Here is a 16,607-nt window from a genome sequence, read left to right as displayed (position 1 = left end):
TACTTGTATCATAGTACTTTCTGCTTCACCTCATTTCAAATGCTTTTGCAGATCAATTTACATGTCAACTCAGAGTGTAGCATAAAGGAGATGTCCTGAGCTTTGGCATCAGAAGACACGTATTTCTTTACATTTTCCCTTAGATATTAAATGTTTTTGGTAACATTGTAGGAGATATTTTTATTTTTTTTTATTTTTTTTTTTAAGATTTTATTTATTTATTTGAGAGAATGAGAGATAGCACGAGAGGGAAGAGGGTCAGAGGGAGAAGCAGACTCCCTGCTGAGCAGGGAGCCCGATGCGGGACTCGATCCCGGGACTCCAGGATCATGACCCGAGCCGAAGGCAGTCGCTTAACCAACTGAGCCACCCAGGCGCCCCAGGAGATATTTTTAAAAATTTATAATTGTTGCTGTTGCTATATAGAAATTCATTTGGTTTTTAAAATACTGCCCTTTTACGTAGTGATCTTGCTACATTCACTCATTAATTCTAATAGAAAATCCAACACTATCAGTTGTTAAACTAAGTGCTTCATCACATCAGCTGTAAATAGTGAGTTTTTTTTTTTTTTAAGATTTTATTTAGTTTAGAGAGAGCATGAGGGGCAGAAGGAGAGAAGCAGACTCCCTGCTGAGCAGGGAGCCCGATGCGACGCAGGCCTCTATCCCAGGACCCCGGGATCATGACCTGAACTGAAGGCAGATGCTTAACGACTGAGCCACCCAGGCGCCCCCAATAGTGACAGTTTTAAATCTCATCCATTCCTCGTACTTTCATTCGTTTTTTGGCTCGCTGACATGGCTGGCACCTCCTCAGCAGGGTGACCATATCTCTGTCCCCTTTGGCATCAGCTGAGTCGCCTTGCAAGCTGGGGGCTGGAATCATTTGCAGGCTCACCATTTGCACGTCTGGCGGTTGCCGTTGGGATGACCTAAAGAGCTGGGGGTTGGCACAGCTGGGACCCTTCTGTTTACCTAGCTTCTCCACACGGTCTCTCTGGCACGGCGGCTACAAGGCTCCAAAAGCACGTGTCCCGAGAGCCTCGCAAATGCTCGAGTGTCCCCTCTACGACCTAGCTTTGGGACTCACATGGTAGCCTTCCTGTCACACTCTAGTTGTTAGGAGGAGAGGAGAATTAGACTCCACCTTTTCGTGGGAGGACTGTCAGAGAAATTTGTGGATATGTTTAAAGCCACCCCAATGGGTCCCCTGGCCCAAATGATTTACTTTTCTCCTTCATACATTTCTGAAATCCAGCTTAGTACATGACGCCAGTCCCATGATTGGGACTCTGTTCCACTAACTGGGAATCCTTCCCCCTGGGTTCTTGGAGTTATCCTGAGTCATCCTCCTTTTTCCACAAATGCCACAGACTTGTGACTGTTCCGTGCCCTCCCCCACCCCCACCATTTTCCCCTTTGTGAAGGACAGTCTCTGCAGCAGTTAGCTTCTGGAGGACAGGAAACTTGTCTCCACAGCACACAGATCTTCCAGTCAGTGTTAATGAGCTGTACTTGAGGAACTACACCCAAGAGCCTCATTCACACCAGAACTTGATCTACATGACAAGATCCTGGGCCTCAAGATGTCTTACTAAGACTTTGATGGGTCTGGAGAGGGAGGGAGTGTCTTTTGCATAGAGCTAGTGGCTGGAGTAATCTGAAGACACACCCACGTGTTGAGGTTGAGAAGACAAACCAGTTGGGGGACGGTACCTGTGGGGCTTGACTAGCTCTGGGTGGCCTCCTCACCTAGTCCTTTCAGCATGGCAGCTTCAGGTTGGTGAGATTTCTGTCATGTCGGGTCAGAGCTCCTAAGGTGCATGTCCCAAGAGAAAGAGCAGGTAAAGATGTGTCACTTTTTATGACCTGGCCTTGTAAGCTATGTGGTTTCACTTCTACCACATTCTGTGTATTAGAAGTGGACTCATGATGACTGGCCCATATTCATGGGGATGAGACTTCGCCTTTTTATAGGAAGGGTTATCAAGAAGTTAATTTTTTTTTTTTTTTTGAAAGGATTTTGAGAGAGAGCGAGTGAGCACCAGCAGGGGGAGCGGCAGAGGGAGAGGGAGAAGTAGAACTGGACTCTGCACCGAGCAGGGAGCCTGACTCGAGGCTCCATCCCAAGACCCTGGGATCATGACCTGAGCTGAAGGCAGACGCTTAACCGACCGAGCCACCCAGGTGTCCCAGTTGTAACTTGTTTGTTTGTTTTTTTTTTTTAAAGCACCACACAAAGTTGCAGGGGAAGCTGGGGAATGGATTCTGTAGCTTAGCATCCACCGCAAGCTAAAACGTAAGGGAATTCTCTTATGAAAGGCAAAAGGGATGAAGGGACAAATGGTAAAAGGGCAGATCACTGGGGGATGGGTAGCAGTCTCTGCTGCAGGCAGCTTTGCAGAGAAATTAAAATCTAAGCCAGGTTGTCACGGATGAAGAGATACGAACAGGGAGAAAGATCATTTCTGGCAAGAGAAGAATCTGAGGGAAAACCTGGAAAACGGACGTGATAGTGGGCATCTGTGTCTGGTGACATTAGAAGTGTGCAGTCAGAGGAAGCTGGTGAAGGGGTGGTGGTAAGCTAGGGGTGTGGCCACGTAAAGGAAAATAGAGAAAGTGGTTGGATTTTAGGATAGCTTTATGAGAAGAGCACGATTTCACTCAAACCTGGTATGAATTCTCTGTCCACTGTAGTGTTGTCATTTTTCAGCCAAGTGTGGTTAGATTATAAAAAGGCCACAGTTCTCCAACCTCTCGAGTGACTTTGCAGCAACTTCCATCAAGATATGGAGTTTCTTGGGCGCCTGGGTGGCTCAGTTGGTTAAGCGACTGCCTTCGGCTCAGGTCATGATCCTGGAGTCCCGGGATCGAGTCCCGCATCGGGCTCCCTGCTCGGCGGGGAGTCTGCTTCTCCCTCTGACCCTCCCCCCTCTCATGCTCTCTCTCTCTCATTCTCTCTCTCAAATAAATAAATAAAATCTTTAAAAAAATATTTAAGAAAAAAGATATGGAGTTTCTTTCCCCACCTCTTGACTCTGGTCTGGCATTGGGTCTGGCTTTGGCCAACAGAATATGGCGGACTTACCAATGTGCCAGTTTTGAAGCTAAGCCTTGAGAGGCCTTGCCTGTACCTACTAGTTTTTGCAAGACCTTGCCAAATGCCGTGAATCAGCCAAGGCTAGCTAACTGGAGAACGAGAGATCACATGGAGCAGAGCTCAGCCATCTCATCTGAGGCTCCAGACAAATGAGAAAGCCAAGGGAAGATCAACAAAGTTGACATGTATACCGTTGAACTTAGTCATGAATGAGATGAGCAGGGAGACTGCCCAGCTCCAACAGATGACCTATAGAATCGTGACCTAAGTAAATGCTTATTGTTTTAGCCACTGAATTCTGGAGTTACTTGTTGCACAGCAAAGATATTGCTTAAATAATCTGCTTTCTAAATCTCAATATCCTTAATGTAAAAATGGGTTTGCTAGCACCTACTCCTACTGGAAGGACACAGTAACAGGATGATGCATCTTGCACCAAGCCTGAAACATATGTTCTGAGCAAATGGTAACTAACACCATTGATCACATCAGAGAGAGATGGTCAAGGGGAAAACACAAGGAGAGCATAAGAAGGACGTACTTAGAAACGTACTCCCCATTCTGCTCATTTTTGCCTCATGGATTTTCTTCAGTAATTTGTTCCATTGGCATGTGCTCACACTACACATCACAAATTTTCATTTTTTGGCTCCACATTTTTTTTAAATTCAATTAACATTGTGTATTGTTTCAGAGGTAGAGTTCAACGATTCATCAGTTACATATAACACCCTGTGCTCCTTTTATCAAGTGCCCTCCTTAATGCCCATCACCCAGTGACCCCATCCCCCCAACCCACCTCCCCTCTAGCAACCCTACCACATTCTCCTTGGAAAACTCTCTCCCTTGCACTCTTGTTTTCTGGACCCCTTCAACACATGCAGATGGCCCAATTACTATTGCTGTTACAATCAACTCATTTCATATATTTATGTCTTTTACCCCCAACTAGGCTCTAAGCATCTTAAGACAATTCTTCTACTTCCTTTGCAAACCCCACTGAGATAGTGTGGATAGTGTGTTTTTTTTTCCGATCCAAACAAGAATTTAGTAAATTAAAGTCAACTACATTATGTTATGGTTGATGTTGATCATTGGGGTTATCTTATTTCTAATCAAGAGGCCTATTGCATTTCCTCAATGTCAAGTCAGTAAGTAAACTTATGGAGAACAGTTCCCCCAAGAGATCAAAGTTACCAGAATTACTCATTTTTTCTGGCAGGTCATGGGGGAATGATGAGAACCCTGATCTGGAAACTAATTCCCACCAATCAAATGTCTGGATGCCTCAGGGGTAGGAGACCCTGTTTATGTCTCAAACTGCTGATCAACTGTAATCCTGTTACTACTTGAAAGGGAAAAGAAATCTCTGGGAAAACTAAAGATAGGAGCAGACTATATACTTTGCAAACGTCTGTACTTTTCCCACAGTAACTTTCCCCCACACAAAGTGCTTAAAGCTTTCTAAGTGTCTTTTTTACTTCCTTTAGAGGTTTTCTTATGAATAGGAAAAAATTTCTTTTGGAAAAATTGTTTATTGGTATGTCTTTTCTGTGTGGTGTGCAGGACCAAGCTTTCGGGAGCCAACTATGCATCCCATCCAACTCCACATTCAGTGATGTTACCTTGGAGCTCGAAATTAGCCCTGGTGGAAATATGGACACCATGAAAATCAGCCAACACTACACAGCAGGATTGCCCCCTACCCCCACTCCGGAGAGCCCGCTGATAAACATTCGCCAGAACATCTCTGCCAAAGCCCCAGGTACCTGGGAATTATAGCTCATGTCTTCTTGAGCACAGACACTCAGTTTCACCAGGAAAACATCAGAGTCCCTTTGCTCGCTGCTGGGCGGAACACCCTAAATTGGGGGCTGATAAAATTGGGATGGAACGAAAGCCGAGATCTGTGCTGAGTGGGGAGGAGCGTAATGAGACAAGGTTAGAGGCAGGCGGGGCAGAGGACATGGAGCTATAGTAGAGCTTGATATTTTGGTTGGACAAAATTATAGGAGAGCTTTTCGTAGGAGACGGATGTAGTTGGATTTAGATTTTATAAAGATCCCTCCATGTATCTGGCTTGTCAACAGCATATACGGGTTGGGGGTGCAGGGGAGGCCGCCAGAGGTGGTGAAGCACCGAGGCCAATGGCGCTAGGACAGGGGAGCCACAGCATGGCTTCTGACCTCTGCCCTGACACCTGCTCCACACCTCTGCTGGTGCCACTTCTGGGACCCTCCCCGAAGAATTTGTTCCCCTCTGCCATATTGCAAGACCAGCTCAAGACCCCCCCACCCCTCCTTCCCCTGGAGTCCTCCCAGCCATCCCAGTCCCATCTCTGCCTGCTTTGGGCAGGCATAAGGCTGGATTTCCTGGGGCGGGGGGCGCGGCGTGTGAAGGGAAGACAGTGTTTCAGGCCTGGAGAGGCTTTTGTCAGTATGCTTATCGATCACGTAGAAGTGAGAGGTGATGCTGAGCTAGTCTGTGTTGATGAGGAAATGCAGGGAGGGAAGGAAATCCCAGAGTTCATTCAAAATAGCAGACAAGAAATGTTTAAAGCAACAATCTTGAAACTGGGGACTATAGTCCTGTATAACATGGGGAAGCAAAATCCTAATTACAATGGACAATTGTGATACTGTTCTGTGGCTTTGCAAAATGTTACCATAGGGGAAACCAGGTGAAGGGTATATGGGTCTCCCTGTACATGCTGTTGCAACTTCTTCTGAATCGATATTTCTAAATAAAACATTGAACAACCCAGCCGTGGGCACATAAAGGCCCATGTGGAGAGACCTAGGTTCTGGTGTTGGTGCTGCTGTAATGTCTCAGGTGGGGCACTCTGCCTCACTTTGCCTACTTCGTCATATGCAACTGGGGAAGAGAGGCAGCCTTCTGGGGTACAAGAAGTCACAGAGGGAAGAGGCCCTTCTGCCAACTTCCCTCTGGGCTAGAAATGAAAACAAAGACAATAGAACACAGAGTCTAGCTCACCTTTCTTCTCATCACCTGCAGCCACAGGTGCTCAGCAGCACCTGCCTTTAGGTACTTCCAGTCCCCGTGGGGGGAGGGGGGGGCAGCACTCTGGACACAAGCAGTGGTGGGATTCAGTGGGAAGAGAAAGGGACATCCGGGGGACTGGCACCACTCACGTCCCAGGGCAGACCCCATGTCCTCTTTGGGCAAATCAGTGGCCGAACAGCCTATGTATTCTCCCCAGTGAGCATGGCTGCAAGCAGGTTGTAGGATCATGATTTCACGATTAGGCAGGTTTGGGGGCTCTGAGACCGTTTGACATATACACACATTTCAAGGCCTTAGATTTCTGGGTTTCACGGAATCCTCTCTTTTATCTTCTCCGCTTCCTTGGAGTCGTGCTGTGTCTCTACATGTCCACTTTAAGACCTGGTGATCAACTTATGAAACACACAGCTTCGACACTGAGGCCAAAAGCATTAAAACCAAACCAACAACAAAAACCCGAACCCCATAATGTAATGTATTTCAGGTCCCCCTGCTCAAGAAAACACACTGCAGGATAGCTAATATCTTTTATTGTCAGACTTTCTTTGAGCCAACAAACAATTTCGCAGGGCTGTCCTGGAAAGGTAAGGCAATTTTTTTTCTTTGTGGGCAGACTTAGTTGGCCTAAGGCTTTACAGCTTTTTTCCATATAAAAATAAAAGTCCAGGACCAGATTATTTTTCTTCTGGTCATAAATGCTGATTTATTTACAGGCACCTTATTGGACTATCATCATCAACTTGGGCTAAAATGTATTTTCTTAAAGCCTCGGCATTTATATGGTCAGGGTCCTTTCAAGATTCGCTCGCACATTACACCCCTAGGGAATGAAGCTTCTTTCCACCATACCCGACGTGGTCATATGGTCATCTACCTGGAGCGATACAAACTCACCTTCAAAGAAATTTTTAGTTTTTTTAACTTAAATCTTTTAGAAACTAAAGACTCCAAAGGGACTTCATATAGTTCTAAAAACAGCATTGGAGTCAAGAGTGGTTTATAAATACCATTATCTGTATGGGCTGCATATCTGTTTATAATACAGCAGACACAGTGCAGACTTGGCTACACGTAAAACACAAGGGAGTCAAAACGTGGTTTTCGAAATACAGCAAAGACAGGAAAATCCAGGATTCTGGTCTGTTAATAAAACCACCTTATAAAGTAACGACTGAAGACTAGAACTCTGAACTATTAAAATATACAGACTGTTTACACCATTGCACATCCTCTTTTCCCTTTGCTTTTAATGCTGAGACAGTGATTAAAGTGATGAGTTTATGAACACATGCACGCACAGGCAAGCACAGAGACGTGAGCGAGGAAACAAAGTAGTGAAATCTACGTCCGCAGGGAAGGCTGCCAGCAGCGCTCCGACTAAAATATCCTGCCCCCTTGTGCTCCCTGTCCCCCCTCCCCGCTCCCTCACCTTCCCCCAAAGTAGGGAAATCAGGCTGGGAGGCTAGTGCAGAATTGATGGATCAACGCCCCTCCCCGTCCAAGCGTTGTAAGTCTCCCCCAAGATGGCGGGAGGGGCCTCTCCCTTCAGTAGCACAGTTAAGGTCAGTTAGTGTTGGGTCCACACGTTAAGGCACTTCTGGCTGCTTGGGCGGGGGGGAGGGGTGTTTGTCCTCTCTTTTTTAAGGCATGTGACATCTAAGAGTAGTAAAGCTTTCGAAAGGGGGCTGACTGTTAAGGTTGACAGCTTCATACAGGCTCGCGGAAGTTGAGGGCGGAAGGACCCTCGGAGGCCCCTCCCTCCGGCGACGGGCTTCCGGGAGGCGGGGCGGCTCCGCCCTGGCTCTGCGCAGGCGCCGGCCCAGGCCAGAGGGCGGCAGCTCGGGAGGTGGGAGACGCGTGGACTCCTTCCTGCCTTCACCTGGAGCTGCCCTGGCTGCTCACGGAGCGCGACGTGCTGTAGCGTTTCTTCACGATCATGCTGATGTAGGCTTTCATGAGCTTGGCCACGTCCACCACCTGCGCAGGGGAAGGAGAACGGGCGCGCGGTCAGCGGGGGCGCGGGGAGGGGAGGCCCGGTCGGCCGGGCCGAAGCCAACAGCCCGCTGCACGAATCCACGGCTCCGGTTCTGTCCCGGACTCCACCTGCAGCGGCTTTTCCCGCTTCCCAGTCAGCGGGCAGGGGAAGCGTGGCTTTTCCGAATACGGTGGGCACCACCTGGTGGTTCTTTCACACGAAAACGACAATTCTGCCTGGTGTACACTTGTCAGGTTACACACACACACCTCGAGGACACTGTCGGCACGCGCGCACGCACACACACACACACCCACACCCACACACACCCACCCACCCACCTCGAGGACACTGTCGGTATCACCAGGGCTGGGATTACTATCCCCGCTTAAAATACTGGCGAACGACCGAGCCCACGATCACAGCTGGTAAACGCTGGCTCATCAGTGTCCCCGCCCCATGATGCAGCTGCAGAACAGAGCGAGGCTGGGGGCGGGGGGCTGCCCCTCCTTACGCTGGCCTGCATCCCTCTTAAGGTGTCCTAACCGCCTTGTTCCCCTCATCTCCCCTCCCTCCTAGTCCCACCCCATGTCAGTTGGCACAGTCACGGGCATCACACCAGGCACCATCAAAGACCCCCCCACGGTGGCTCTGTCTACTGAAGTCGGCCAGGCCTGGCAGCCGGGCGCCTGGGACCCTCCGGTCAAAGGTGCCGCCTCTGCCTTGTGCCTGCTCCCCGGCCGTTAGCCTAGTCCGCCTCCCGCACTGCAGCCTCGGTGAGACTGCCACCTCCCCAGGACTTGACAGCAACAGCTACGCTGGTGGGTCATTCATTTCCATTTTCTACCTCTGCTTGCTAGCAGCTCCCTAAGAGGAGCCCTCACTAGGCTTTTTGGTTTATCAGGATGATGATTACATTTTAAGCTTTGGAGCAGAGGGCACACACATTGAGAGGCTTTTTTTTGGGTGACTTTGTGAGCCAAAATTAGCGACGCCCAGGGCGGTCAGTCATGCCCCTTGCTCCCTGCAGCTGCGATTCTCTGCCATCATCATCTGCTGAGTGGCACAAGGCTTCCTTGCCACACTATATATATTTTGGACATTACATCATTTCCTTTCCTCTGTGGTTAAGACCCACTGGTAGAACAGAACCAAATTTCTTGGCTGCAGAGGTAGAGAAGAAATTTGGGAGGATTCGATTTTGGCCCTCCGGGCACCTACAGTTGGGAAGGACCACCATGCTGTATTTTCATGTTTTAAAGCAAAACAGTCAAAATTACTCCAAGGCATCAGGAAATGGGGCATTTCTCTTGTCAAGGCCACAAATGATTTCCGTGGCTGGCTTCTTACCTCACTGGTTTCAAAGAGCAGCTCCCTCTCGTCGACCACGATTTTGTACGTGTTTGCGAGTGGCGCCCCGAAAGAGAGGATGTGCTCGTACTGGAAGACTTCCAAGGGTCTTCCCTCCCCGCGCTTGTACACAGACACAGCATCTGCGCTGACGCCCAGCCAGAGGTCCTGGGGGAAGCCGCCTTCCCTGCACTGTGGACGAGAGTCCCATCAGCAAGCAGTAAGAAACAGAGACCGTGGGAGAGGCTGAGTCAGGCACTCTATGCAAAACGGTGTTCTGCATGTACCTGGGGAACCGAAAGAGGACATGTGGTCTCCCCATTGGAGGCCTGATTGATTTCTGACTGGCTGACCCATATTGGGCATTTGGAAAACCCAATCGGTGAATCCTGACATCAGGCTTTGACTCCACCCGTTGATAACCTTACTCCGGGGGAAATTGACAACGGCTGCCCCAGCAAACCCAGCAGTGGAAGCCAGTCTCCTATCCCTAGCTCTGCCTCCAATCCTTTTTTTTCTTTAAGATTTTGTCAGAGAGACGAGAGAGAGAGCACAAGCAGGGGGAGAGGCAGGCAGAGGGAGAAGCAGGCTCCCTGCTGAGCACGGAGCCTGATGCAGGACTCGATCCCAGGACCCCTGGGATCATGACCTGAGCCGAAGACAGACGCTTAACCAACTGAGCAGCTCAGGCGCCCGGGAAAACAGGGTTCTTGAAAGACGCAGCAATGACCTCCTGTGTGCACGGAGGTAACAGGAATGTCACTGGTTTAACGACGGGCTTCCCTGCATGGATTGGTGTTGGGAAACAAGAGCCCCAATTCAGGGATGAGAAGCGGGTATAAGGGATGTACATTAGTGACATCGAGAAGAGGAGGTGTTGTACAAAGCCCCTGATTTACACCTAGAAACAAACCTAACTGAACCAACCCAGCAACCAAACATAGCATCCAATCAAAATCCACGAAGGGATCTTGGAATATATAATCAATACTTAGATTTTTAGAGAGCCTCATTTAAAAGGCATCAGATACCAAACATGCTGAATGGGATTGTGAGAAGAAAACTTGAAAGCTCATCTAGACCAGGGGCTGGCAAACTTACCCATTAAGGGACGGGGAGGCAATATTTTAGGTGTCATGGGCCAAGGACGGGGTCTCTGTCACGGCTGCGCAATGCTGCCATGTTAGCGTGAAAGCAGCCGGAGGAGGCAGAGACGGGAAGGAATATAGCTGTGTTCCAATAAATCATGATAAGGCAGGCGGGATGTGGCACACAGATTGCCAAGCCTTGATCTAGAGCACTGGTGAGACTTCCTTTCAGGAAATGGTTTACTTAAGGGGCGCCTGGGCGGCTCAGTTGGTGAAGCGTCTGCCTTTGGCTCAGATCATGATCCCAAGGTCCTGAGATGAGTCCCGCATCAGGCTCCCTGCTCAGTGGGAGTCTGCTGCTCCCTCTGCCCGCTGCTCCCCCAGCTTGTGCTCTCTGACAGATGAATAAGTAAAACCTTTAACAATAAATAAATGGTCTACTTAAAAAAAAAAAAAAAGGGGGGTATGAATGAGTATGGGTTACCGCTAATGGCTAAATTCCATTCGTGAAAAAAATTCTTCCCTGCAAACAGATATTCATGGGGAAAAAAACTAATGTAAAATCCAGGTATAGCTGACCCTTGACAACATGGGTTTGAACTTCAAGGGTCCACTTACAGGTGGATTTTTTTTTTTTTTAATACAGTAGAGAGCTGTAAATGTATTATTCTCTTCCTTAGGATTCTCTCAATATTCTTTTCTCTAGCTCTAGTGTAAGAATACAGTATGTATGTAATATGTAACATGGAAAATATGTGTTAATTGAGTGTTTATGTTATTGGTCAGGCTTTCGGTCAAGAGCAGGCTATTCGTAGTTACCCTTTAGGAAGTCAAAAGTTATTCACGGATCTTCAACTGCATTGTTCAGGGGTCAACTGCATCCAAAGTTTCTAATTTCATGTACATAATTCTAAAAAAAATTTTTTTTAAATTTTAAATGCTGATTTTTACCAGCCACTTGTTAATTGGATTGATCTGTGGCTTCCGTAAGAAAGAAATTATTTAAGAATTAGGTGACCTCTTAATTTTCCATTCACTCCTAATACAGTGGAAGCATTTACTACAAGGGAGGAAAAAACTTTGGGTGGATGAGAGGGTGTGCTAATGGTAAAGCATGGGAGGGGGTGTTGCTCTAACAAAAGGGGCTAGAGAGCAAAGGCTCTATCTTCTCGTCCCACCCTATGGACTTGGCCACGGCCGCACTAACGAGAAGCAGCCGTCAGTCCTCACCTCCACATCGAAGAGCGTTGACCCGTAGCCTGGCCACTCCTTGATCAAGGCCATGTACTTGGCCATGGCCTGTTCCTGGCCCATTCCCTGCAGCTTCTTCCATTTGTCAATGATACTGGCCCGAGCCGAGGAGACCTCCTCCTTGATCCACATGTCCAGCATCTGTTCCTCCTCGACCTTCTGCCGGACGACAGACCCTGTCCGGAAGCTGCGCCTCAGCGTCCCCTCCAGGAAGCTTGTCCGCCGCTTCTCCAGCCGCTCGCACGGGGTGAAGCTTTTGGTGGACTGGCTGATGCGGGCCTTCAGTCTCTGCAGGGAGTAGACGTCCTCGAGGGGCGGCACGGAGGCGTGCAGCGAGTAGTCCCCCTGCAGGTACTGGAGCCGCAGGGCAGCAAGGACCTGCAGGTTCTCTTCAGGGGCTGGGTAGTGGCCGCGAATAACCGCTTCGTGAGCCTGAAAGGAAGCAGGCAGCAGCGTTAGGGGTGTATGACCCAAAATCCAGCATCTCCCTCCAACGTCACCTTCCCTGACAACCCTCCCCTACTTTGCTGCTTGAACTCTCTCCCCAGCACAGACGGCATCTAACACATATTTTATCCCTTAATGTTTCTCTCCTCCCAGCTAGAACAGGTCTTGGCACAGGACCTCAGACAGCATGTGTTGTGGTTTCGTTCTAGAGATGCATGATGGAGCAGCCGCCCCAGGCATGCTGGGAAATGTACCGCCATGCCTCACCCCTCCGGACCAACCACGAACTTCGGAAGAGTGTGAACAGGTTTCACCCCTGTTCCCAGCAGAGGAATCCATTTCTGAAAGTTCTTCTACCTGCTCAAACATAAACGCAAATTCCACGCTGTCTTTTGGCACGTTGTCTGTGTCCAGGAAGCAGTAAAGTTTGAAGTAGAATTTCCAGGGCAGGTCCCCCACCTCTGATGTGGCAGCCAGCCTACGGACAAAAGGCAAGGGAGGTTCAAAAAAGCAAAAGGAGAAATGGCCTTTTGGTGCCACAAGGAGTTGACTTTAGAGGACTCATTCTTTACTAACTGTATTTAGCCAGAAGTGAAAATCATGCTTTCATTTTGGTCTCACTTAAGACAACAAATGGGCAGCCTTCAATTACACTGTGCTAACAAGGATTTTCTGCAGGCCCCAGTCAAATTAGTACCGGCTAAACATTATGCTGAATCCGTAGAAAGAAAAGAAACAAAGGCTCTATCTTCATTCCCTTTACTAACCCTCAAACTACAATATTTACAAAAATCAGCACAAATATTATGGAGGCTGTGTTTATATTGAACAGAAATATCTTTTGTGCTACTTAGGGGATAAGAAAGTCCTAGATGAAATATTACAGGTGCATGAGACACAAAATGCAGTTTGAAGAGTGTATGAGTTTGCTTGTGTTTGCTGGCTCTGTTTCGAAGCCAATGACAAGTGAAAAGCCTAGAAGCAGGAAATTCCGAGGCAGTGTGTACAACAGGGGACGGAACGAATGGGGTAAAAAATACAATGGTGAGCTGAGTCTTATTTGAGACGGGCTTTATCTAGGAATTAAGAAAAACCGGCAGCAGGGGGAAATGAAAACTTAAAACATGCTTCAATACAAAAAAATAGGAACTCAAATGCACACTGAAGCTGAAAACGAATGGAAATTCAGATCCTCAACTCCTGCTCTTAATTTATTCCATTTGCTGGCACTCCAGGGAGAAGGAACTTACTTTTCAAACTTTGCTAACACGTCTGCTACGATGGTTCGGCTTTCAATGGCTTTATCGACGCTTCCGTTGTACTCAAACAAGGCAAACATGTTTCTGCTGTCCTCCATGGCCAGGCCTCTGATCAGCTTCTCCACCACCTGCAAGATACCCCCCGAGGTCTTCAGCTTCTAGCATGTGGTTCTGGAATGTGCCTTCGCCAGAGCCCCCAGGGAGCTGCCGGCATGAGAGGGTCCAAGCAGCTCCCCCCACTGTCATGTGTGGTCACCCAGAATTTCCAAAAGTGCTGTTTTTCCATTGTTCTCTAGAAATCAGATTTCTCTTGCCTTTGTAAAAAAAAAAAAAAAAAAAAAAAAAAAGAACGCAGAGCATTTTGCCCTCTGGTAGAGACAGATGCCAGGCAAAGTTCTTGCAAACCCACACTCGTAGGAACGGCACACGAAAACTGAAGCCCCCTCTTTCATCGGATGCATTCATCAACTTCCAAGAAACAATGGCTTCCACCGATGTTTCTCCTTTCCACGCCAGAAGCTTCTCTGGATTTTATTGCCCTACTCCTTTTAGCCAATTGGTTTTAGAATGCTAAATTTCAATTTTAAAAAAGGAAAAAAAAATGTGCTCATCTGACATATCATTGTAGATATTTGCATGGCAAACAGAGACCACTTATTGGAGAGATGCTACGATAAACCCACACGCACCTGCTTCTTACATTAGCAGGACTAGGTCTCAGCTCTTCTGGCACCAGCTTAATTTCTGTGTTTCTACTCATCTTTGATACCTATTTTTATCTCTTGAGACGTGAGTTTGGGTGTAGGTTCCATCTTGTTTATTGAGCTGCTGCACTATGCACATCACAACTACGCGGTAGCCCCCCTAACCGTGTACAACCTTCCTGATTGTGCGCATTGGCAGTTAGGTATCAGACAGGGGCTTCTCCCTCACCTCCCCGGCTGTGGTGTGGGAGTTGATGGTAATCTTGCAGGAGCCTCCCCCGTGGCAATACACCGTGGACGTCATTTCCTGCCTATGGATCAGAGCTTCTATTTCATCTCGGGAAGGCACAAACTCTCTGCATTTGGTTTTCTTGAGAGATTCATAAATGAAGAGGGAGTATTTTTCCATCTCGGTTCCTGGAAACTGTTCCCGTATCCTAGGAGACAAACACTTCACTGTTAATTGCTAGACTGAGGCTGGCTGGCGTCTGGGAGCCCGATGCTTTCAACGCACCGCCCACGAAGGCACCGAGGGGGCCCCCCATGGTGCAGAGCAAACACCAGCCGCTTTCTGTGGTTTTGTTTAAATGCAAACAAACAAACAAAAAAATCCCAGTGAGCCAGGGCTGGGTAGGGGGAGCAGCTGCAGGCTGCTGAGAGCCACGTCTCATAACGCTGGATGAAAATCTTTTTTCCGTGGGTCGTCAGTCTGAATCAGAATGTTTCTACCTATTTGATCTGGATCCAAATATCCAGGCTTCCCCCCAACCCCATTTATACAGGTGGTGGTAATTAAATGGACTCCACGTCTTAGACGTTAGGACACTACACTGAAAGGGACCCGGTCCCTGCCACAGCCTTGTGCGGCTTGGCTTAGAGAGGACGCTGACCCAGTGTCGGCTGGTTCAAGGGACCCACAAGTGTGACCCAGAGGTCTGCGACCACACTAGGCGTCTTCTGTTTCCCATCCTCACCCTCCGAGCCACATGGCCACACGGCACCTGCGTGAGCGCCCGGCTCGGGCCGTCTCGTACCTTCTCAGATGGAAGCGGAGGTACTTGAGGATCCCCCGGCTCGGCAAGAAGGTGCAGCTCAGACACGTCAGGATCTGCCAGCTGCAGAGGTTGCCCACGCTGCCCGGATGGGGCACTTTGTTGGTCTGCTTGATGAGCTGGCAGAACAGCTCGTCCCGCAGAGGGCGGAGGTCATGCCCCGTCTGCAGGATGCCCTGGATTATGGGGATGGGGTCAGACATGGCTTCCAGTTGCTGGAGGGAATTGAAGATCTTGATGGCTTCATCCTGAAGGGTGGTGTAGCCTTTGTCTTTGAGCACTAGGAGAAGAACACACACAGAAGCCTTTACACGAAGGGCCTGGTCTTGCTACAATCTGAGCAGCAGACACACAAGGGGAAGGAATGGGGATAGACAGCTTCGTGACGCGGTGCTTGCCACGTTCCCTGAACCTTCAAATCAGGCAAACAACGCGGTCAAAACACAGAGGTGGGCAAGTTATGCTGTTTTGTTATAAAACTGAACTATTTTATTCTACAAAATGCTTGCTTAAAAAGTTGGTTGGTTGCCAAACAGGTTCCCGATTTGTAATGTAAGACTCTCAGGATCTGGTTCTCTAGTAAATTCAGGCAACTCTGAGTTCGCAGGAGGGCTGGCATTTCCTGCCTCCCTTTAAAATGGTTCTTTTAGTTCAACAATGCATACATCACCACAGGCAACAACGCTACGTGACCAAGCTAAGGAGTGACGAGGGCGAACAGAATCGTGTCCACCGCGGAGTATGGGAGGGGCCGGGCACTCACAGTTCAGGTTTATGTCTCCGTAGGGCAGGGGCAGCAGCGGGGAGTGCAGGGGGTGGTGCGTGTGGCGGAGGATGGGGTTCCGCTTGTAAATCTGCTCCACCACGTCGGAGTTTAGGCAGTTCTCCTTGAAAACAGAGGACCCGGTAAAGCAAGCAAGCTTATCTAAAACACACGCGTGTACAAGAACAAAAGCATCTGTATTCCTTTTTTCTTAAAATTTTTTTTAGAGCACGAGCAGGTGGGGAGGGGTAGAGAAAGAGAATCTCAAGCTGACTCCATGCCCAGAGTGGAGCCAACATGGGCTCGATCTCACAACCCTGAGATCATGACCTCAGCTGAAATCAAGAGAGTAGGAGCTTAACCGACTGAGCCACCCAGGTGCCCCAGCATCTGTGTTCTCCCACACATGAACATTTTCCAGAGTCTAAAGCATCCATGAGATACTAGAGAATCTAGCGTTAATAATTTCAAGCACAGAGGCACCTGGGTGGTTGGTTAAGCATCCTACTCTTGATCTCAGCTCAGGTCTTGATCTCAGCGTTGTAAGTTCAAGCCCCATGTTGGGTTCCATGCTGGGCATGCAGCCTACTTA

General features: G+C 48.6%; 1 protein-coding gene across 2 annotated transcripts in view; it reads right to left on the bottom strand.

Annotated features, from left to right (window-relative positions):
• Positions 1 to 7,547: 7,547 nt before the first annotated feature.
• The window catches only part of MYO10 (myosin X), a 207,049-nt gene continuing 197,989 nt past the window's right edge, over positions 7,548 to 16,607 (bottom strand). Inside the window, exons 34-41 of one of the 2 annotated variants that reach the window (XM_025867451.2) lie at positions 16,016 to 16,139; positions 15,235 to 15,532; positions 14,430 to 14,637; positions 13,488 to 13,624; positions 12,595 to 12,715; positions 11,770 to 12,222; positions 9,452 to 9,643; positions 7,548 to 8,103 (exon numbers count right to left, since the gene is read on the bottom strand). In XM_025867451.2, coding sequence (XP_025723236.1) covers positions 8,002 to 8,103; positions 9,452 to 9,643; positions 11,770 to 12,222; positions 12,595 to 12,715; positions 13,488 to 13,624; positions 14,430 to 14,637; positions 15,235 to 15,532; positions 16,016 to 16,139 — 1,635 coding nt within the window. In that variant the 3' untranslated portion in view covers positions 7,548 to 8,001. The remainder of the gene's footprint in view (positions 8,104 to 9,451; positions 9,644 to 11,769; positions 12,223 to 12,594; positions 12,716 to 13,487; positions 13,625 to 14,429; positions 14,638 to 15,234; positions 15,533 to 16,015; positions 16,140 to 16,607) is intronic. The other variant, XM_073891075.1, reaches the window with a different exon arrangement.

The sequence above is a fragment of the Callorhinus ursinus genome, unplaced genomic scaffold (assembly GCF_003265705.2).
Source record: "Callorhinus ursinus isolate GAN/ISIS: 27379988/994484 unplaced genomic scaffold, GSC_fseal_2.0 scaffold3, whole genome shotgun sequence".
Lineage (NCBI taxonomy): Eukaryota > Metazoa > Chordata > Mammalia > Carnivora > Otariidae > Callorhinus > Callorhinus ursinus.
This window is presented reverse-complemented; position numbering and strand designations above follow the sequence as displayed.